The sequence below is a fragment of the Archocentrus centrarchus genome, chromosome 12, assembly GCF_007364275.1.
Source record: "Archocentrus centrarchus isolate MPI-CPG fArcCen1 chromosome 12, fArcCen1, whole genome shotgun sequence".
Classification (NCBI taxonomy): Eukaryota; Metazoa; Chordata; class Actinopteri; order Cichliformes; family Cichlidae; genus Archocentrus; species Archocentrus centrarchus.
The window spans coordinates 5,416,263-5,439,962 of record NC_044357.1 but is presented as its reverse complement, the minus strand read 5'-3'; the positions used below and the strand labels follow the sequence as shown (position 1 = coordinate 5,439,962).

General features: G+C 41.7%; 1 protein-coding gene across 5 annotated transcripts in view; it reads left to right on the top strand.

Annotated features, from left to right (window-relative positions):
- Window positions 1-18,153, top strand: part of LOC115789189 (disabled homolog 2-interacting protein) — a 124,317-nt gene extending 106,164 nt beyond the window's left edge. For 3 of the 5 annotated variants that reach the window (XM_030742471.1, XM_030742472.1, XM_030742474.1), the window contains 10 exons: window positions 1,571-1,715; window positions 3,181-3,325; window positions 3,645-3,881; window positions 3,987-4,188; window positions 6,057-6,244; window positions 8,043-8,922; window positions 10,367-10,504; window positions 15,893-16,095; window positions 16,180-16,267; window positions 17,855-18,022. In XM_030742471.1, coding sequence (XP_030598331.1) covers window positions 1,571-1,715; window positions 3,181-3,325; window positions 3,645-3,881; window positions 3,987-4,188; window positions 6,057-6,244; window positions 8,043-8,922; window positions 10,367-10,504; window positions 15,893-16,095; window positions 16,180-16,267; window positions 17,855-18,022 — 2,394 coding nt within the window. Of the gene's footprint in view, window positions 1-1,570; window positions 1,716-3,180; window positions 3,326-3,644; window positions 3,882-3,986; window positions 4,189-6,056; window positions 6,245-8,042; window positions 8,923-10,366; window positions 10,505-15,892; window positions 16,096-16,179; window positions 16,268-17,854 lie in introns of all 5 variants that reach the window. The other 2 variants (XM_030742470.1, XM_030742473.1) reach the window with 2 other exon arrangements.
- The last annotated feature ends 5,547 nt before the right edge of the window (window positions 18,154-23,700 follow it).

Genomic DNA, 23,700 nt, shown 5'->3' with positions numbered 1-23,700 from the left:
GTTTTTGCACCTCCATAAAATACCTAATTGATTTTAATTGAAATGGCTTTTCATTCAAATTAATAAATAAGAGCATACAGTCGAAATAATGCATACAACCAGCTTAAAAGAAAGAAGAGAAGCATTTTTAATGTGACGCGGTGCTTCAAAGAGATCACAGCCTTTGCAGACTCTTGTCAGTTGTCTTTTATATTTGTTGCTTTTCCTTTGCATGAAGGCAGGTGCAAAGATCAATCTGTGCATATGAATCAAAGTGAAGAAAAAGCCTCTTGTTATTACATGGGAACAAAGTTACCCCAGGGGCCTGGGTTTGAATCCGCCCCCAGACCATTTCCTGTGTGTCATTCCCCCTTTCCTGTCTGCACTGTTCTATCGAATGAAGAACAATTTTTGAATCCCTAAACATGCCTGAAAATGTGACATTCGCACACCTCTGGTTAGTTTACTGCTGCAGATCAGCTGATGAGTTTGTCAACTTCTGGCTTTTTCCCGTGGTTTGGTTTCATCTCACACACTGTGAACTCCACGCAATTCAGTACAAAGCACTCGAGAACACTTTGCTTATCTGGTTATTGGTCAGATGTGTTTGTGGCAGGAGCAACAAAAGTAAATACAGGAAGAAGGTGCTGTGTTCTGGACTAGTGGATAACATGGAGAATTTATTCCTAACATTTGTATTTATCTGGGTGATTCATTTTAGCAGCTAGTTGTTACAGTTGCAGAAGGTGCTTTTGCTCAGACTTGCAGAGTAAACCTGGTAGTTGGGTTGGATTGAAGTCACAGTCTCACCGTAAGCAAACCGCTCTGGGGTCTGTTTGGTCTCCTCTGAGAGGAAAAATGAGCCAGAGTTCATTTTAAATGAACTAAATAGCCTTAAATGTGTGTTTGCACGGGAGCTTCTGTATGTTTTTGTTTGGTGGGCAGGGGTAAATTATGTTCCCCTCCTCAGGACTTGTTACACCATAAAGAACCAGGCTCAAAGTGACAGCCATCATAACTAATCATAATAATAATAACCACTAAGGTTAATTACTCAGATATAATTTTCCTAACAGTGTCTCATTGGCTGTGATGGAGTTCAGTGCTCCACCTGAAGAACAAATATTTAATTTAAAGACTTGTGCTGAGCCACGGTGACAGGTAGCAGCACAAATGCGCACCACAGAGAGATGGTGGAGGCGAGAGGGGGGCCCTTGATATCCGCTGTTGCTCTGATTGTGCATCTTTAGGAAGTGGCTGAAAATGAATGAGATGAAACTGTATTGCGAGCCCAGGCCATTTTCTTTTTTTCATCACACGTATTTATTATTCGCTTGTCTTTCTCGCCACCACTAACTCTCCTCTGAGGACACTTTTTGTTTTCGTGGCCATAACATTGAATTTCTGTCGTACGTCGTCATCTGTTTTGCTTCCAAATTGCAAAAGTCTCACCTTCATGCACGATTCAGCTCTTTGTATAATTGGACAGACATCTTCATCAACTTATTCATTAAGTGTGTGTGTGTTTGTGTGTTTTGAGACTCGCAGTTATTAACCTTGTGCTTGTCCTGTTTTGTTTTTTTTTCTGCAGGACTTCCTCACAGATTTAATGATGTCAGAGGTGGACCGCTGCGGGGAGAACGAGCATCTCATCTTCAGAGAAAACACGCTGGCCACAAAGGCCATAGAGGAATACCTCAAACTGGTGGGGCAGAAGTACCTGCACGATGCCCTCGGTTAGTGATCCGAAAGGGAGCCGGGGCAAACGCTGTAATCTTCCGCTGTTCGTCTTTTTGTTGCTTTCTTCTGCTGCATGCCGACACGTCCTCTGATGTCTGTTTGTCCCCGACCTCTCTTCTCACACCGAAGCGGAGCATACACAATACACATTGGGTAGGAATATAGTAGGAATAGTGTTATAGTAAATACAAAAGACAAGTAAGAAGCATGTGGCACGCTGTCAGGCCATAGCATAACTAACACAGCAGCAAGCAGGTGGAGAATGACTGGTGAGTGGGGGTAGATGTACTGCAGGTGTGTATGCTGTTTGGAGCAGAGCCAGGGAGGAGTGAGATGCCAGTGCCAACTTCCAAGATTAGCCCATACAGACAGACCAAAATCAAACATGGCAGGGCAGCACAGAACAAGCATGGAACAAGAGGAGGAGTCACAGCCAGGCTGAGAGTAGTAGTGGATAGAGTGCAACTAATTAAATAACAATCAGTGACATTAGACATTAAATTCATTAGTCCACCTTACTTTTGCTTTGGGAGGCCCACTGTGGATAACATATTTCAGCTGCCCAGTCACACTTTTTAATACCCGATTGCATAATCAGGACCTGCAGCTTCTCTGCCATAAGACTGGAGCTCACACTGACTGTAAGGTGGAAGGCACCACATGCTTCGTCTAGTGGCAATTTCAATAAAGTTTTTTCTTTTTTTTTTTTTAAGTTAAACAAGATAGCTGTCCTGAGAGTGGATAAAGGAGAGAAATACAGTGTTTCTCTCTGAGGCTGAAATTGGAATTCAGCTTTTAGATGCAGATGCGAGACACAAAGTCGAAGTGGATTTTGTGTGGCTGTGAAAGGAAGTATGAATGTTAGCCTAAGGTTAGCTCAGGTTTGAGAACTTTGTATCCACTGTGTGCTTTTCCCTGTGCGCAGCAGCAATCTGTAAATAGCAAACATCCTTTCTGGCACCCATTTTTAAACTTTTTTTAAATTAATTAATTTGTTTTTTATATTTTGCCAGTATTGGTACCCAGTGAGTTTGTTTATTTATTTTTGTGTCCATGTGGGTGTCTTTTTCTGGCTGTCTTCAAATTGCTGCTTGTTTCCTTGCATGTCATTCAGAAATTGAGGTCTGGACGTCTGGCTAAGCTATTAAAATGACTGAACCTTTTTTAGACCACCGGAAACCGAAGACGCTCCCGTTCCATTTTCAGTCACACTGATTAGAGTGGAATAATAATCTCAGACCACAGCCAAACTTCAAATTGTCTCCTTTTATGTGCCGTAGACTTTTGTTTTACACAATTCTTCTACATGAATATTTTGGATCTTGCTGTCTTTTAGTTTTATGGACCCTATCACAGCAGCAACTTTGTAACCACTGTGTTACTGTCTGTGTCACAGATCTACAAGGAACCCTATAAATCAGTACTGTATGTTCCTTAATTTTTTATTTATTTATTTTGTAGGGGAGTTCATCAAGGCTCTGTATGAGTCGGATGAGAATTGTGAGGTTGATCCATCCAAGTGTTCATCAGGTGACCTGCCAGAACACCAGAGTAACCTGAGGATGTGCTGCGAGCTGGCCTTCTGCAAAATCATCAACTCGTACTGGTGAATACTGGAGCTTATTGTTGTTTAAAAATGTGCGCACACATTAGGTGTGTCCAGTGCCTAAATTAATGTTTTGTAACTTTTAGCAGTATCCAGACTTCATCGTATTTTTTTCAAGGACAAGCACTAATATGTATTGTATTATGGAAGCAGAAAACACAAATAATTTGCATCCTTTCTTTGAATCCAAAAGAATCATCTTAAATTTAGGGAAATTATTACATTTTTGTGTCACGCCTCTCTGTGCCACTTACCGTCAGTGAAAGACTACGTTTGGATCTCAGAAAGTAACTTCTGTCCTCTCTCTAATCATCAACAGTGTCTTTCCACGGGAACTGAAAGAGGTTTTTGCATCATGGCGGCAGGAATGCAGCAACCGGGGTCGACCGGACATCAGTGAGCGTTTGATCAGCGCTTCCTTGTTCCTGCGGTTTCTCTGCCCGGCCATTATGTCCCCCTCGCTTTTCAATTTGATGCAAGAGTATCCCGATGATCGCACGGCACGTACACTTACGCTCATTGCCAAAGTCACGCAAAACCTGGCAAACTTCACCAAGTAAGTTTCTGTTTTCAGCTGTACGTTTGACGAACCACCTTCTATTATTAGTGTAGAACTTTGGACTTACAGCTCTGCTATTTTCTTTGCCCCTGTTTCTAATAGATTTGGTAACAAGGAAGAATACATGTCCTTCATGAACCAGTTCCTGGAGCACGAGTGGACAAATATGCAGCGCTTTCTGCTAGAAATCTCAAACCCAGAGACAATCTCCAACACAGCAGGCTTCGAGGGCTATATTGACCTCGGCAGGGAACTCTCTACATTGCACTCCCTTCTTTCTGAGGTGGTCTCCCAGATGGACCAGGTACTGAAGAATTTGTTGCTCATTAGCTGTTATCAGGACTTGTCTCAAACTTAGCTTGAAGATGCAAGAAACTAAGTAGGTGGGTTTAAATACCTGGAGTCAACCATCCACAGCAATGGACAGTGCACAACAGAGGTGAAGAAGAGAGTGCAGCAGGGTGGAGCTGGTGAAGATGAGTGTCAGGGGTGATTTGTGACAGAAGGATGGCAGCAAAAGTGACAGGGAAGGTTTACAGGATGGTTGTGAGACCTGCTATGATGTACGGTTTGGAAACGTGGCGCTGACGAAAAGATGGGAGGCGAGCAGCCAGAAGAAGAAGAAGAACTCTGCCAAACAAATAAATGTGCATGTACCTCTGAGATTATTTGGGAAACTCTGGATAGATTTAGTCAGAAACTAATGTGTAGTGGAAAAAAAATGTTTCTGTAATGTTTTAAAGTTAAGGACATAAAATATACCCCTTTGCAGTTGGTTAAAGTAAGTCTTACATTTACCTGGAATGTGTCTTACAAGGTTTTTCCTCAAAATATTTCGTTACACCTCTGATTTTAGCCCATTTGCAAACTGGATTTTTCTGTCAATTCAAATGCAGTCAATGCGCTGCTGCCCGTGCCCCTTTCAGGAAGAGATATGTGAGTGACAGAGAGAAGCGCTAATGGGAGAAGTACGGCATATTTAGCTGACTGGACGGCAGCTGATCAGACGTGAATGAAACATTCTGACACTTCTAAATTTCTCCCTGAGTGATGATTCTCGGATGCAGACATAAATCACAGCACGGCCGTTGCTTTAAACTTAAAATCTGGATTTTTACCGCTGCAGAGCGGCGGCTTGAAAAATGGCTTGTGACAGCAGGTTAACACGCAGTTAATGGGCCACATTAGAGTCAATATTTCATACTCATTCTGTTGACTGACACAGAAAAATGTGTACATGAGAGCAGATTTATTGGAAATTTGGCTATATTGAAAGACAGTATATGTGAGCATTGAGAGAAGGAGGGAAGCAGATCTAAGTGGAGTTTAGCTTGCACTAACACAACCTTAAAGGTTTATGGTTTATATGACTGTTTGCCAGCACTGCAACTTATATAGGCCATCTATACCAACAGGCTTGGGCCCAAAAACATATTATACTGTTAACAAGTTTCTTGAATGCTTATGAATCTGCTGATTATGGTGTTATTATTAGCACTTATCTAGCCTTAATAGAATGTACCAGTGGATTTTATAGGTTATTTAATTCTTATTAAAGGGGTCTTAAAAATGGCACATTGCAATATGTTTTTTATAATCTCTGCTAACTCTGAAGTGCTTACCCAGTAACCAACTCTGTGCATGTACCTTAATACCCAAGTTTGCCCAACTTTGAATTAATATGCATTCAAATAAAGATAAATTTGATAAAGATGAGATCCTGCTGGTCAGGATAGAAAACTACCTACTGTAGATCAGGATGTTTTCCTACGTCATCGATCAATAATTTTTTAGTGCGTTACGTAAACAGTGCGCTTGGGGAGAACACACTGAGAAGCATCAGAGGCTGGACGAGGCATGTTACGGGTTTACAAGGACATTTACATTAGCTGTGGGAGCAGATTTTTTTTTTCCTTCCCTTCCTGTAGATCATTCAGCTCTCTGAAACTTTGTCTTTCAATAATTGAAAAATCAAAGTCTGCTTGAAACCGCTGTCTATCAGACTGCAATATAATTATTCAATGTGGCGCAGGGAAAATAACATCTTAAAAATATGCAAATAAGAAACTCAACCAAACAGCACTTAAATAAAATTGAATTAATGCTGCCGCTGGAGTGGTCCGGAGTGATGTTTCATTTGGATTACATTTAATTCTGGCTTTTTCTTCACAGAGTGCTGCTTCCAAGCTGGGTCCTCTACCCAGGATCCTACGGGAGGTGAACACAGCTCTATCGAACCCGTCCAGTGTCCAGATGGCCCCCGGTCAGTCCTCAGAGCAAATGGGCTCGCCTCCTCCTGAGGCAGGCTGCAGCATTTCCACTGGCCTGCAGAAGATGGTCATAGACAATGACCTTTCAGGGTAAGACACCTTAGAAGATAAATCCACAAAATTCAGTTTTTAAACAAGAAATGCAATTTGAAATGTTATTAAGATGCAGTGGAGTCTGAAAAATTATACATACTGAAAAGTTTACGTGCATGTGCATCTGTGCAGCGGAAAACAATATATTTGTCCTCAAGCAGTTCTTTTATCACTAAACAATTTAAAAAATGGGATGTTGAGATCTGCTAGTGACTCACCCTTCTCCTAATGATGTAGCCTTGAGGTGTTTTGGGGCATCTATCCAATCTTTAGAGAGCTGGATACCCTGAAATCTGAATTTAAACCCTGTGCCACTCCAAAACATAAAGTGCAGACATACCTGAGTTTGTTTACAGTTTTTAATAATGGATGTCTTCTCCAGCCTCAACACTAGCAGCTAGCTGTGGGCAGATTTGATTACAGGTTGAGTCTGGAATTGATTTGGGAGACGGGCTACTTGCAGGTAGTAGATGTGCTACAGGAAAGTTCTGTGAGCTGTCATAGGATATTTTGCTGCTGATTTTTTTATTTTTTTGTGGTCAAAGGTCAAGATCACGGTGGCTTTGCAAAACATTTTTGTTTTTTGGCCATAACTCAGGAAAAAATTGGCTAATTGTGACAAAATCTTACACGAATTTCTATGGATGGGACGAAATTATGAACTCGACTGGTTTTCGGAGGCACGTATCTGGATAGCGAGGCGGTAATGAGAGTTCAGCGCCAGCTAGATCGCCTTCTCACGCTAGCACTTTTGCTGAGTGTTAGTGTTTGTCAGGTGAGGCAGTGACACAGTGAAAAGTGTCACCTCTGCTTGTTTACATCAGCCCAATGAAATCCTGTTTACTTTCTAGTGGATGAATACTCACTCAGACAGCGCCTCGTCTTGCTGTCCTCTCACCCCCCCCCCCCCCCCCACCCCCCCCCCACCCCCGCCAGAACAATGGCAAGGTGACACTTAAAAAGATTAACATAAAAGCACGGGAAACAACGGAAGAGAGATGTCAACAATAGTTAGAGAAACAGCCCACCGCCAGAAAACAGGTAGACAAATGAGAAAATTATACTGCACGTTAAGAGAAGATGAGGAGCGGGAAGAGTGTCAGACAGCTGGTATCATTGTGCTTATCGGGCTTCAGGATCAATAGAACTAATTAAGCGATGTCCCTATATGACCTGATGTCAGGGCCCTGCCCTTGTTACTTTATCACAGTAACTGTTTGCTTGTGTGTGTGTGTGTGTGTGTGTGTGTCGTAACCTCATGAGCAAGCTGTCAGACTGAAATTCAAATGAGCTCGCCATTTGCCCTTAATTGCTTCTCATCCACTAACCAGCAAATGTGAAAGGTAGGAGGAAAAATAGGAGTGTGTGAAGATTTGGGAAAGGAGAGCAATTGAGCAGAATGAAGAGGAGAAAGAAGTTAAAGGAGGGAAAGATAATGGAACACTGGCGGAAGGACACCAAAAGAGCGAGGAGTGGAGCGTGAGGTGAATGATAGAGATTATTTGACGATAAGTCACATCTGTCAAGGTAATGGTCTTCTGGCGGTGAAGCCTCCATCTGCTATCAGAAGGGAAGGAAGAAAGAGAATGTGAGGGGATGGGTGAAAGAAGCCAGATAGTCATAAAAAGATTGATTTATCAGAGTATTTGGTTATATTAGATTAGATTTGTCTGTTGTTTTAACTCATTCTGACTCTTGGATCCACTTTATTTTAAGACGAACTAACATTAGAGGCACTATTTTGGCAAGCAAATGAATACTCATTGTTATTGCTGCTGCTGTGTGCCTCTTTCAGATTGGTTGACTTCACTCGATTACCCTCACCCACACCAGAAAATAAGGATCTGTTCTTTGTGACAAGGAGCTCAGGTATCCAGCCTTCCCCCGCACGCAGTTCGAGCTACTCTGAGACAAATGAGCCTGACCTGGGCATGGCCAATGGCAGCAAGAGCTTGTCCATGGTGGACCTCCAGGACCCCCGCATTCTGGATGGTGGCACAGGTCCCAGCTCCTCAGACGCACTGGGTGAAGGGCCAGCTTCTGTGGGAGGCTGGTCAGCTATAACCTCACAAGGCAACATCCCCGGAGGTCCCACCATAAGGAGGCCAGGCCAGACCCCCACCACCCCAGGCACGGAAAGCACTCCTGGCCGACCTGTCCAGCTGCTAGCCCCATTGTCCTTCCAGAACCCAGTCTACCAGATGGCGGCCTGCTTGCCCGTGTCCCCCCGAGGAATGAACGACTCGGGCTCAGAGTGCCACAGCTCAGTGAGTTCCCATAGCAACAATGAGGATGGACCAGCAGGAGGGAAGCACTCCTTCTTGAACCATGGTGGAGGAGGGGGCGGGGGGAGCAGCGGGGACGAGTACACAAGGCGTTCGGGGGAGTTCAACCGCCGACAGCTGTCCCTAACAGAAACACCACATCAGCCCGCTGTCCCCAGACAGAACAGTGCCGGCCCCCAGAGGAGAATAGACCAGCCTCCACCTCAGAACATTACTCGGGGCCGCACACCCCCAAATCCACTGAACACTGGACCCTACCCCCGGCCCACCTCCGGCAGCATGATGACATCGTCACCCGACTGGCCCGGCAGCGGGGCTCGGTTACGACAGCAGTCGTCCTCCTCCAAAGGTGACAGTCCTGAGACCAAGCAGAGGGCTCAGCACAAACAGGTATAGGTTGCACACTGTGTGAGCTGCAAATGTAAAATACACATTTCACTTACAGTCATATAGGCGTTATTTGAGACAGCCAGCTATAGCTGCCTCACTGTATTTAATCACTTTAAATTACAGTAATGTACAAATTTGCTGTTACCGAACACCCAGTTATGTCATGCATGTCAACGAAAGGGTGGGTGGGTGTTCTCGCAGACACTGCACATTGTGCCCTAATGAACTATAGTCACTGTGCATGTAATAATAGTAATTTGCATACAGGCAGCTCATCACCGCACCACTGTTTTACTGGTTAAGTTTAATGGGTTGAGAATTAGGGTGGTGGAGGCATAATTAGTATCTTATTAACAAGCAGTATGCGCTCATACGTGCTCACAAGACAACAGAAAGCAGATCTCATGGATACAAACGGTTACAGTAAATTGCTAAGTCCCTGCTCAATATTGGAAAGTTGGGACTTTAGGGTGTCATCAAAAACACTCCTCAATTTTTTGCCCCTGGCAACTGGCTAGAGGGGAGAACATCTGCATAATAACCATAATGCTTTGCTCCCCAGTGTACTAAAAAGTTTACAGTATTGCCCTAAGACTGGCTGAATTAATGATAGCAACAGAACAAAAACTAACAAATTGAATTTGTGGCGCTCTCACTCACAGTTATCATTAAGCGGAGGGCCTTAATGCCAATCTGTGTAGACTGATGGATTGATACATTAATTTCCAGGCTGGGGGTGTAGCTCTAGGGATGCTAATGTTTATCAGTCACTTAAATACCTCAAGTATCTGGATCAGGAATTCATGGCTCCAGAAGATGAATCCTTCCCTTAGCCATGCTAAATTTCTCAAAATTAGCTCCACATTTTATAATAATACTGATACAGTGAAAATGTGTCATTCACATCGCATGTATAGATGGGCATAAAGTTTTATCCAGTTTTCTTATATCCAGATTCAGATATTTCATCCTTCAAAAGCAATAATGCAAATGAGAGCGTCAGACTAATAAAAAAAAAAACATTTCCTCTCAGCCCACGGCCACCTCTCTGCTCAGCTGTCCTTCAACAAAACCGGCACATAGAAACGACACACAACTGCTTACCTCTGCCTCCAGGCAGATTTCAATGCACTTATTGAATCCCACAGTGTTTACTTTCCTCGCTGCTAGTATGACACTGTAGCTGTTCTCACTCCCACATGTTTAAAAACCTGCTTCAGAGAGAGTGCGCCACAGTTTGCGTGCGCCTGAAAACTGGGACGTGTATCCATTCCACCTGCTGCTTTCAATCCAGATGAGTTTGGTGCATTTCAAGCTTTTTTTTTTTTTTTTTTTTTTTTTTCTGTTGTTTCTGTGGCGTTAATGCAACCTCCCTCCTCCTCCCCCTCCTGCTCGTCACTTGCTCTCATGTGTGTGCGTGTGTGTTGTGTGTTGGTTTTACTAGGCCCCCTCCCCAGTGAACCCCAGTGCGTTGGACCGCACAGCAGCCTGGCTATTGAATATGAATGTGCAGTATTTAGACCATGAGGGGATGGAGCCCGAGTCACTGAGAAACAGAGAGGATCTAACTCAGGTGGAGAAGGTAACCTGCCATCCGACCCCCAACACCCCTCCCCACCTTTCACAAACCACCTCAACCTTCAGCCCTGATACCCCACTGAACTGTCCTTCCTTTCTTTACCACTCATACACCTCCCTCCTGAAAGCGCCCCTTCTGCTGTTTTTACTCAAACTTTGCCCTTGCCTCTGAGCCAAATTGCCACTAAAAGCCGAAGCTTGCATATTTACAAGATAAAAGTGAGGTAAATAGCCTATTTCGTGCATTGGTCTGAATCAGTAAATAATACATTTTCACAAAATTGATTTTTTGGTGATAGTCCAGCTGTTTATCTGTGATGGGTCTGTTTTTTTTTTTTTTTTTTGCCATTTTATGCAGCCAGGATTGAGCTTAGCTGTGGGAAAGTCATAGCAACAGCAGTTACAGCAGAAGGTAGTTATCATGGGCAAATAACTGTAAAGCTAAATATAGTAGGCAAGAACATCAGTGTGGTCTTTAGCAAGCTCCAGTATTTACAGCAGCAGCTTCATTAATCTCAATATTTTATTGATTAATAACTAAAATCCAGAATATATTAATATATATTGTCATGCAATTCTATCACATTTGAAAAGCTTAAATTTAAGAATAATTTGAAATTATGTTTGCAGTGAGAATTCAACTTCTTCAAAGACATCTCCCAAAAAAAAAACCTTCCCTCAGTATCTTTAAAACAAAGTTAATAGTCCAAACCAGGTGTGTGTGCGCGCGTGTGTGTGTGTATTCACATGCAGCATCTACACAGACATCTTGTAGCTTGTGTGTGCTCGCATCTGTGTGAGACATGAAAGACATAAAGAGGCTTTTTGCTGCTTCCTCTGCCTACGTTCGTTGCTTCTCTGCTGAGCTACCTTTACAGCTGTTCACTCTCAGCTTCCATACTTTGGTTGACTTGCCACATGCTCCCTCCCCCCTCTTTTTATTTCCTCTCTCTCTCTCTCTCTCTTTTTTTTAAACATCCATAATGAATACAAACCTGTCATCCAAGCATAGCTCGTGCTTTATGGAAGCCAGCAGCCCAGGCAGGGAGAGCAACCAAAGAAGGCAATAACTTCAGTCTTAACAAAGAAGCCGCAGCCACCTTAAAATAGCAGAGCAGTAACAAGACAGGGACCGGAAAACAGTTCAAGAGCAGCTTAGACACTCCTGCAGCTAATGGTCTATACAGTCTTAACTATATAGCCATTATAGCAGACAAATGTAGAAATAAATGCTACTTGAATTTTAATTTTTTTTCTGTTTCTTACATATGTTTAAAAATTGATATCCTGAATAGTTTGAGTATCTAATTGATTTGATTGATCATCCACAAATCCCTCCTGTTAGGGTCATTCCATGGAAAATAGTGAATACCTTCCACCTAGCACCTGAAAAATCATTTTGACACAGAAGGAAATTAAATGGAAGTAAAATGCAAACCTATCACATGCCGCACAGTATTGTGCAAAAGTCTTGAGCCATCCATTATTTGTTTATATTTTGCTTTTAGGGGAAAAAAAATATTCAGCAGAGACTTGATACAGAACCTGAGAGATGCATAGATGGGTCAACTAGCAGTTTAGTTGATCCATCTACTGTTTGCATGTAGCCTCATCAGAAATGGTCTCAGTGGGAGGGTGGCTGTCAAGAAGCCATTCTTAAGGAAGGGGAACAGGGAGGAGCTGGTTTTGGCTTTGGGGTGTTGATGTGGATCTTGTCAAAACTGATGGAGTTATGAACACAGAAATGTACCATCAGATTTTGATCCACCATTACCATCTGGTAAACATCTAGCAGTGGCTTTATTTTTCAGCATGACAATGATCCCAAAGACACAACTTTTCCTGAAGACTATTTCAAGAAATTCCATGAAAGCTTCTCTAAGAGAGTTCAGGCTTTCAACCTTGTTAGAATTGTACAAACTTTCCTTACTGTGTATCCATTTATGTTTGCACATTTCAGTAAGTCCCTCTACCTATTTCCTGTTTTCCTAGCGAAATATAAAGAAGCGAGGGGTGGCTCAAGACTTTTGCACAGTACCGTAAAATTGGTTGTACTTAAGAAGGTATGAGGGCTCAAAAATGCTGGAAGAAATTCTGCCAGCTGAAAAGCTGAAAACATTTTGATTCAGGCACTGTAACTACAAAAATCAATTGATTCTGATGGACTCAAAGCTCTTTTTTTTTTTTTTTTTAGATTTCATTGATTGTATATGGAGTGACCCATCATCTCATTTCCCTGTACACCCTTGAGTTTTTTTTAATTATATTGGTTAGTCTGGTTCATATGCCAGTGTTGAAGAGAAGGTTTAAAACCTCTTTAAGAAAACAAACAAAAAAACTCCTTTCAGTGATTTCTGTTGGGCTTCTATTTTGACTTAATTGTCCTGGGAAAGACACACAGACACGATAGAAATATAACCTGGAGCCTGGAACGTTGTCAGATGTGCCATCAGGACAAAAGAAGCACAGATGCATCTGTTCGAACTGCCTTTGTTTTCCAACTCTCTCTTCTTCTGTTCTGTGTTATCAATATTCATATGTGTTAATTGTACTTTTTAGCCTGCTGAATATCAGGTGCACGTCTGCGAAGGACAGGTAGAGCCAATATGAGTGAAATACTCAGATCGTCTGTGTGTCATTGGCTGAAATGCATAAATATTTAGTGGAGCTCAGTGTTGCAAAGGCACGGGTTTTATATTTCAGCAAAACCTTTATTATGATAAATATTCAAAAACAAAACATTACTTGTCAAAATAGCTGCTTGGACAAATGTTCTAACCCTTTTGACAAATACAGAGGGAGAAGAGGATGATGAAAGGAGGTGATAAATGTTTTTTTTTGTGTGTGTGTGTGGATAGAAGAAAAGGTTTGACAGCTTGTACAGCTGCTTGATTTTCTTTGAGTTAGATAGAAAGAAAGGATGCAGGTAAAAGGACAGTATAAGGAAAGACACTGGGGTACCAATCGGAGTCAGTGTTTACTGCATTTGAAGCAGACCGGTGCAGGGACCGAGGACAGAACAAAGGAACTTCAGATACAGTAGATGTCATTTATTCTCAGGAGATCTAGTGACAAGAACATTTGGGATATCAGAGACGGAGAGAGGAGCAACCAATACGATGAATCTATTTGAGGGCACGCTTACCGCTGGGAATGAGAGAGTTGATGGGAAAATATCCCAGTGGTAGGCAGGAGAGTGATGTGGGGAAATGAGTAAAAGGTGAATGGGATGTTAAACGACCTGATCAGCATCATCCCTGTGTGTATCATTTGGGATGCTCTAATTCTTTCACGTCATTCTTCATCAGTTATGGCTGAAAGATTGTTGCATTTTGTTTAAAGCAACACAAAAGACAAGAATTAAAGTGAAGCAACCAGAATTTTTTCTAAAAAAAAAAAAGATTTTAGAAAATCTGAAGTAAGATGAGGAGCATGATAAATATAATCATCACAAACATGGTAACGTGGCGTCAGGGGTGCTGGTGGCCTGAAAATATCCGAACATTTGTGATGGTACCTCTCATTATGCTCTTCAGCCTCAGTGAACTACCAGAGAGCAGCGAGTGAACCAGTTTTAAGCCAGCTGCAGGTTCTGGATGGAGTGCTCCTCCAGCTCATAGAAGTCCTTTACAGGAGGTCATAGAGTACCATCACCAGCTGCAGTTCAAGACAGTGGTGTTAGTCTGTTGGACCGCGGGATCAGGACCTGATGAGACTCCCAGTAGGGAAAGAGCAGACAGGAAGGGTGCTAAGGGGGCTAACTGTTAGCAGTAGCTGCAATTTGCCCAGTACTAAATGGTGGTATCATTGCTTCTCGGATTTATGAAAAATAAAATAAACCGTAAAATATAGTCGGTTGCTGGTAATATACCTGGGAAGCCCACATAGGTATCTGTTTATTGCATTCATTCACTGATGCAGGTACAATAATATTTAAATATATTAAGCATGGCTGGTTTAGGCCCCAACCACACAGGCCTAAAGACTGGTTGGTGACTGTCTTGTATTCCTCAACTGTATGTAAATGATTGCTGGAGATGAAATTGGTCACAAGCAGGTATATGTGTGATTGTGATTGCTTCAGTCACTAGCAGGTTGCCGCGGTCAGTGCAAGGCAAACTGGAAACGGAGATCGTTTGCCTTCAAAGTAAAAGTTGTGCAAATTAGTTATATAGCGAGTGTCTGCTGACATGTCATGTCAAGTCAAGTCAAGTTTATTTATATAGCACATTTAACACAACAACAGTTGACCAAAGTGCTGTACATAAATTTAGAATCAATTTAGGGCCAAATCATTGTACATAATCATTGTACATAAATTTAGATGTCGTCATCTTCCATGAAAACTACAAATGACCGCAGAAATCTGCTAGCGGCCAAAACAGTCGCAAGGATGTTTTTGATGCAGCAGCCTCTTCGGGGTGGCTGTGGCTCAGGAGGTAGACCCAATCATCTACTACTTGGAAGGTCGGTGGTTCAATCAAGATGCTGAACCCTGAGTTGCTCCCAGTGTGTTCATCGGAGTGTGAGAATGTTAGATAGAAAGCACTTAGCTTTAGAAAAAGTGCTTGTGTGTGAATGGGCGAATGAGATATGCTGTATGAAGCACTTTGAGTGCTCAAGTAGAGTAGAACCAGTCCATTTACCATCTACGACCAATTTCACACAGAGGCAGCCAGCAACCACTCACCAACCAATTGAGGAATTCCCATTTTTCCTTAGCAACCAGAGGCTGCCAGAGGGTTCGCACACAGGTCTCAAGGCCTGTGTGACTGAGGACTTACTGTGTCAAAGTCAGTATGGCTGTCAGAGAAAAAACATTGCCTACCCCTGCTTTAGACGGTTCAGACCCCAAAAATATGTTTGATTCCTCCACTCGTTTCCCCTGAAACATAGACCATATATAAAAGATGGACATAGCCTCTGAGTCTAAAAGTAATGTGGAATTGCCTTAAAACTGCAATCTTGCTAATGCTCAGCAGGGGGCAACTCCCCTGCTGAGCATTAGCAAGACAGCAAGAATCCCCAAGTCTGATTTTGCTCATTTCATAAACATAGCAATAAAAGCATCGCCATGTGAATAAGGCTTTTTTTTTTTTTTTTTTTTTTTTTTGTGCAGCTATACAGGTCCTGTATAAAAGTGCTATTATGAGAATTCCATATAAAATGAACCATATGATTCCCTGATAAGAGCCATCTCTCTAGACAGAAATTATTCTCTGTCTCAGACACAACATGGCATAATCTCAGGTCTGATTGAGAGATTGTCTTTTTTTTTTGTCCTTGTCTGCTGTGGTAATGAAGAAAGAAAACCCTGCTGCTAGGGCTGATGATAACGCTGATGACAAAAGCGATGATGAGAGTGTCCTCATCTCTCTGCTCCTTTGTTCAGTACCAGCAGGAGATCGCAGTGCTGCAGGAGAAACTGCGGGCGTCGGTGCAGAAGCTGGAGGAGTACGAAGCCCGTCTGAAGGGTCAGGATGAGCAGGCCCAGAAGGTGCTGATGGAGTACCAGGCCCGGCTGGAGGAGTCGGAGGAGCGCTTGCGCAGACAGCAGGACGACAAAGACCTCCAGATGAAGAGCATCATCAGCAGGTAGGGAGAAGATTTGCTGAGATGCATTTTCATGCTTTGCTCCGCAACTCCTGTAACGCTGCCCTCTCTTGTTTATATTCTCAGGTTAATGTCAGTGGAAGAGGAGCTGAAGAAGGATCACTCTGACATGCAGGCAGTGGTGGACTCTAAACAGAAGATCATCGACGCACAGGTCAGTTCACTGCAGCGATCCCTCTGCTGGCTGCATATGGCTCTGTGGATACTTTTCATCTGCATGTTTTAGCTTTGGATGTGCTGTCACTTGTGTCTCCTACTCAAGGAAACAAAGGGTCACTGAAATACAAAGAGATGTTTAATTCATGGCTGTCTAGCTTTGGCATTGACAAGCTTGAATGGCTGAGCAGAATTTCTCAGCTCCCTCCCACTCCTCCTTCTAAAACAAAAATTTCTGATCTAGTTTTCTGTCAGCACGCAGCACCTCTGTAATCCGTGATGGGTTTTATTTATGTAAAACTGCGTTTAAAATCTACCTTAAAAGAAAAATGTTTTTTAAAGGAATCTTGAATGTTTATTGTTGGGAATATGAACATGTCACCAGAGAATGATTGTGTGGGCATGAATGTTATAGGCCGTATAGAAGGATTAAACCATCTTGCTTTGTGGTACAGCTGTATATTCCGTGCAAACAACAGCACAAAATTAAGCATGAATGTGCATCTTTGTGGCTTAATGTCAAAGGTGTTTTACAACAAAATAGGGGAATGGCAGGGGGGTGGGGGTGGAACTGTGCTGTAAGATGACATTTACACAGACGCAAACATGCATAGGTGAATAATCTCCATCACACCCGCAGTAATGAGAGCTTGCATCTGCAAACACATACGCCGCAGTAAGGCGATGAGTCGTCTCCCTCTGTAAACAGGGGCAGATAGAAGGAAAATAAAGAGGTCATTACAAAGACAGAGAGGGAAGTTTGCTTCTGTGGATCAGCTCAGCCTCGCACAAGAAGCAACTGTACTCACGGATTTTTAACTAGTGCTTAATTTGTTCACTAGTTTTTGCCAAATTTCTCAAGTGACCTGCAGCATGAGTCATCATACTGATGTCTCCTATTAAAAAGAAAAAAAGAAGAAGAAATGCTTTTTGAGGATTCATATGAAGTTTGAATGTGTTACCAAAACACTGACATAGGTAATTAAGTAATCTTTTTTCTTTTCTTTTTTTTTTTTGATGCCCAAATACAAAATTTTAATATTTGTTATATTTACACCCGCTGTGTTAAACCCCACAGAGTAGGTTTAAAACTTCCCAAACAGGGGATCAATGTGGACGCATGCTCACATTAACATCTCATCAACTGTCTCTCCAACAGATAACTCATAAACAGTTGTAAATTAGCCACTTACAACCATAGACTGTAAATAAAAGATGGTTATAATCACAGTAATTTCACCTACTGATTTGTGGACTGAAGTAACATCCCCCCCAAAACTGGAACATAGACTTCTTAGATGAGCTGTTAGCAAGCAGCTGTGAAGCTTAAGTAGACAGTTAGCAGCCTAGTTGGCACGTACCTGTCACTCAAAGCAACCACACCCAATATAATGTGACCTTAAGCCCTAATAAAATACAAAGTTAGAAAAGATTAGTTTGTGGTATGTTTGCACATCAGTGATTTCACTTTTCTGCCCTAAAGGTGCTTTGGTTGTAGAACAGATATCACAGGAAAGGAACCCCCCCCCCCCCCCCTCAAACACACACACACACTGCACCTAACTGTATTTATGTGTGTTTGCAGGAGAAGCGCATAGCATCGCTGGACGCTGCCAACGCCCGTCTGATGAGCGCTCTTACCCAGCTGAAGGAGCGCTACAACATGCAGACCCGCAACGGCATCTCTCCCACCAACCCCACCAAACTGCAGATTACTGAGAACGGAGAATTTAGGAACAGCAGCAACTGCTAGACAGACTGGCGTCTGGCCCGAGTGAGAGTTGAGTGTCTGAGAGTGTACAGTTGTTTGGCGAGGGGGAGGTCTACGTGCATGCGTGGATGCATGCCTGTTTGAAAGACAGTGAGACTGCTGGTTCATGTGTGCGTGCGTGCGTGCGTGCATGTGTTTTATAAGCCAGACTTTTTCACTTTTTTTCGGAGACGGTGTAGGAGTGAGGGCATCGCTCTTTAGGGGCCAGCCAGAAGAGGCGGAACTTCAACGTGATGGACAGATCACCAGACAGCCTTGATTATGAGGGTGATGGCCAGAGGAGGTGGGGCAGAGCTTGTGTATATATATAGAACTAGAAGCTGTTTGCCAATGGATGTACGTAGTCGCTGGGACAATTCAAGCTGCTGCCTAAGCCTGGGACGAACCACTATATTCCCACACACAGTGACGACCACCAGACACGGTCACCCTCGCAACCCTCCTCTCCTCCTCTCTCTCTCTTTCTTCTTCTTCTTCTCCCTCTTGATGACCAGGTGAACCCACTTAAAACCAACAGCACGTATTGAGGATTATCGCTTTAGTTGTCTCAAGAGGATTACTTCCTAGTGCTTTATTTTAAAGAACCAAATAGGAGCTTATTAAAAAAAAAAAAGAAAAGAAAATATTTTTAATTCAAAACAATCTACATTTCCCTTTCCGCTGCCGGGTGTGTTCCTGAGCGTCCCCTCGTATCCCGACCCCCGCCTCCTTCCCTACGTAGTGCACTTTGTGAACAGCTATTGGTACATGAAAAGCCTTAAGTAAGGAACACACCTCGACTTTATCCCACAGCTCCCCAGCAGCTTTTTTTTTCTGCAAAAAATTAAAAAGAAGGCACAACTTATACTGTGGATTTGTAAAGAATACAAACACATTACAGATGTATTATAAACACTTAAGTAAATGAATTCTATGTGATACTATATTAATGAAATTTTAAATAGATGTATGCAGTTTTTTTTCCTTCTATAGATTATACACACATATACCTATATTTGATAATCTCAAATATAAAAGCAGCCCTTTATTTCCGAGTTTTATTTTTCCTTCTCTTACGATGAAAGACTGTAGTGTGTAGCTTGCTTTAGAGCCCTGGAGAGAGGGAGGCCACGCTGTGAGCAGTTGTGAGCACCTCAGTCATCCTTCGGAGTAATGTAAATGATGCGTTAACCCTTTACATGCAGTTTGAGAGACAGCAGCGATCTGGTCTCCCGGTGCTCATCGCTGCTCTTTAGAGGCAAAGATTACCAATCATGAGTTCTATGCGTGGTCTTTTTTTTTTTTTCCCCTTTCTTTTTCTTCTCTAGTTGCACAAGAGCTATTGAGAGATGTGTTTAAACACACTCGCTCATACTATACACTGGACCGATGAGCCGTTGTTACAACGGCCCCCCCCCCTAATCTTGACATTGTCGCTCTCGATGCTTTATTTGTCCGTGGTTATGAAGTACGCTGCATCCAAACTGTGACTGTTGATCCTAGTGGCATCATCCTTGTCTCTGCGTTTTGTTGTTTCTTACTCACCTCCACCTTCCTTCACCTTGTTCTTCTGAGTTCTTCTGAATGTGAAGATGCTAACTCACAGCTGGTCTTATCACAGGGTTTGGTCCTTCTAATCTCTCCGCCCTGTCCCTCCCAACCATCTCTGTATTTTGAATATTTTTGTAGCCAATTTTTTTTTCTTCTTACCCTGTAACAAACTATATACATCAAGTGTGAGGCTGTGCATGCTTCATCCTTGCTCTATAGCCAATAGTAGCGTCAGTATCACCATTTGTTTTCTTTGATTGCCAGCTGAACAGTGATGATGATGATGATGATGATGATGAATGGCTATCTGCAGACATGACGTGAATATATGATATGTAACTGAGTGTATTAAAAGGCTGGACAGCCTGAGATAGTGTAAATAAAATACTCACACTATTTTTACCTAATGTTAACAGAGCTTTTTGTAAATGTATCTTGTGCTCAGACTCTGCTGTACCATTATGGATATTGTAAATAGGAAACGGCTCAGCCAGTCATCTGTCCTCATCGGGTAGAACTATACAATCAAATTTAACCTTTCAGTGTTCTCTGTTAAAGCTGTTGTTTTTTGTATTTAGAGTGTATTATCACTAGCCAAAAAAAAAAAAGCTCATTAAGTAGGAGTTTGACTCTTGGGATGTACTTCTCATTGGTTACAGGCCAAGTCGAGTCCAGTCTCGATGAGATTCACAAGCACAATCCTGTATTTCTCATCAGTCTAGCTCTATGCACTTTTACGTTTAGTGGTTGGTGTTTGTAATTAGCTTTTTTTTTTTTTTTTTTTTTTTTATTTCCAGGTGTTTAAAAACGTGGCAAAGTTCAAAACTAAAGAAAGGGATTTTTATGGTATGGCAAATTCACAAAACTTTGTATGAAATTAACTTAACAATATGACTTTTTTTTTTTTTTCCCTGCCTGAACCAAAACAAATTGCCTCAGACTGATGAGTTCACAGGACTGCTCTCCTTATCGTATCTCACCCGGCGTCTATCCCTAAACTGTGGTGAACATCTGCACGGGTAAAAGCCAGACTATGTCACTTTGAAGAGTAGAAACGATGCTTCAGCTTAAAGAGCAATAAACAGATTGCGTACTGTTTTCACCAGTAGCATTTGATGACTGTCTGTTACCATTAGCAAATTTTTAGGTACATTTTACAATAAAAGGCACATTAGTGTATTCAGACTCTGTCCTATTGTTAAAATAGAGTTCAATAGTGAGGTTCTGGAAGTTAAAAATCCCATTCATATTCTCCATAGGAATTTTGATTATAAGCCATAATATCTTAACCATCCAAAGTAGACTGACTGTGAGCTACTACATTATGAAAAAATGGCATGTGCTCCTGTAGAAACCACAAACCGGTCTATCGGCTTTGTTTTAATTAAAGTGTTTGTCAGGGAATTTCTAAATTGAAACCGCTACGTTTCTGATTGGTGGAGGTCGATAACATTCATTCAAAACTATTATACAACACTATGATACGAGAAGGATTAAATTCAAGAAGGTTGAAAGCCGTTTTCTCTGGTATCTGGGATTTGCAATGAATTATGGAATAAGTAGTTCTTTCAAAGTTAAAAGTAACTGTGCAGTTTTAAACTTTTGGTTTTTTCCTTAATTCATTTTTTATTTTTTTTTTTATCCACATCAAATCTTTTTATGGTCATGATTCATCTCAAAGGTGGTTGGCTTGGTTCAAGGTTTAAAACTCTTCATATAAAGACTTCTTGAAATGGCAATGGAGAAAATGAATGGGAACCAGAACCCTCTGAATGCTAAACTACTGTTTAAAACAGTTTAATTTGCTATTTAGCTAATTATTTTATTTGGTGCCCTTTTAGGGAACTACATTTTTAAGATTATATGGTCACAAAATTTGATTACATTTAGTTAGCTTTAATAAAATAACTCCAGTTTTTGTTTAGCCAGTTTTGTACATTAGCATACATTTAGCTCATAGAGGTAATAGTACTAATTAATAGCTTAGCACTGATGCTAGATAAACACCATGAAGCGGAGGGGCATTTATTATTTGACTAAACTGTTAGGAATTCTGGTGCTAACATTTTAACATGTAGCTTAGCATTTTAGCTAAATGGTAAACCAGTTAATGCTATTTTGCTAATCAATCTGTATCTGTTGATCAATAAAAGTCACATAGTCTCGCTTTAAACTTGACAAAACTAACTCAAGGTTGCCACATTTTTCCATCGAAACAGATTCAAAGAGAAGAGGCCTTCCGATGTTTGGTTTCTAATTCGACTCCTCATATTTCAGTTTGCTTTTTTTATTTATTTTTTGCTTTTTTTTTTTTAATGTTCTACTTTTATGAATCAGGAACAAATGAGCTCACTCTAAACACACAGTTCAGCCAATCTGACAAAAGATGAATCGAAATATAAAGCTATAAATAAAGTAACAGATGTATGTTTTCTATTATCTTGTAGAAAATACTTTTGTAAGTATGTTGAAAGTATAAAGTATTTGCTGGATTCTGCTTCCTTTGACAACGGTGACAAAACAATAATGTACAGAGGAATTTGTGTTGACGAAATGTGGCTGTGCAATTTATGTACATTTGCAACTAGACCTATTAAAGTTTTATTTAGCTATTTTAAAATCGTCTGCCCTTCTGTCTTTGTCTCATCGCCTCGCTCGCGCTGTTATACGTCAAACTTACTCTGCTACTCTGACAGAATAAATGGAGCTTAATTTGAGAACATAACAGATGAATCACGTGTTCATTAAATACTCGAGCAGGCCTCGATAGATGACAAGCAGCAAGGGAGAACATATGCTCAGAAGCGGGGTCCAAAGGCAGGGTGGATGGTGTGATAGTGCAGTTTGATAAGTGTCTGTTTTTCTCAGCAAGTCTGACCTACATACTGGCTCATTGTTATTCCCCACCATGGCTTTAAAAAAAAAAAAAGGCCTGAAATTTACAGGAATGTTGTTGAAACTTACAGTGAAATTTCTGTACAGAGCTGAAAGGTAAATTTTAAAAGAAAAATTCAGAACTGTTTCAAGTGCAGGAAAAAAAAATAATAGGAATGTACTTTGAATTGTGTTTACTTGTAACAGAATGGGAACAGCCAACCTCATGAACTCCACATCAGTTGTGTTTTTTACAGGAAAGGCCCTCTTCCATACTCTTGCTCCCTGTGAAGCTCCCTTAATTCTTTGGCCAAGTGGAACAGCCCCCCCCCCCCCCCGCAGCAAAGGCACACGTTCAGTTTGTCAGGCTTATAAAAACACTTTTCTTACTACTACTAGCCACACCGGCCTCCAGTGGTCACAGTCAGGAGATAGCAAAGGTTCAAAAACAGAGCCGCCAGCTTAAGACGAGATGGTTTACTCCCAAGTGCAGAGTAACAGCGTGCATGCTTCATTTCCACTTCAGTTTATACATACATGTTTTATTGAAATTATTAAAAAAAAACAAAAACTTTCAAGTGTATGTAAAGGTAAGTAAACAACACATGACCAGACCTTTAACTCAATACTCCGGTCTCTGTAGACCAACAATGGTAGAACATAACTCCCCCCTAAATACAGAAATCTCTGAAAGTAAGCTTAAATTAAAGCTGCACTTTATTGGGATCATTGTTGAGCTGAAAAATGAAGCCATTTCCAATCAGACGCTTTCCAGATGGTATTGCATGGTGGATCAAAACCTGAACATACTTTTCTGTTTTCAGAATTATATCAATTTTGACAAGATCTTCAACACCGCTGGCTGAATCCATGACAGAGCCTCCACCGTGTTTTACAGATGGCTGTAGACACTCACTGCTGCACCGCTCTCCTTACCACCTCCGTATATGGTGATGATTCATCACTCCATCAGACGTGTTGCCACTGATATTCAGTCCAGCTCTTGTGTAATTTGGCATGCCTTCTTTAAGAATGGCTTCTCGACGGCCATCCTTCCACTGAGGAAGGTTTCTGATGAGGCTTCAGTGAACAGTAGTTGGATCAGCTGAAGGGCCAGATGCTTCTCTCAGGTCCTGTGTCAGGTCTTTGCCGGATTTGTTCCTATTTCTTAAGGACATGACTTTCAGATACTGTTCACCTGCTGTTTTTTTTTTTTTTTAAAGGTCTGATCTCCACTTGTCCAGTCTCCTGAAGAT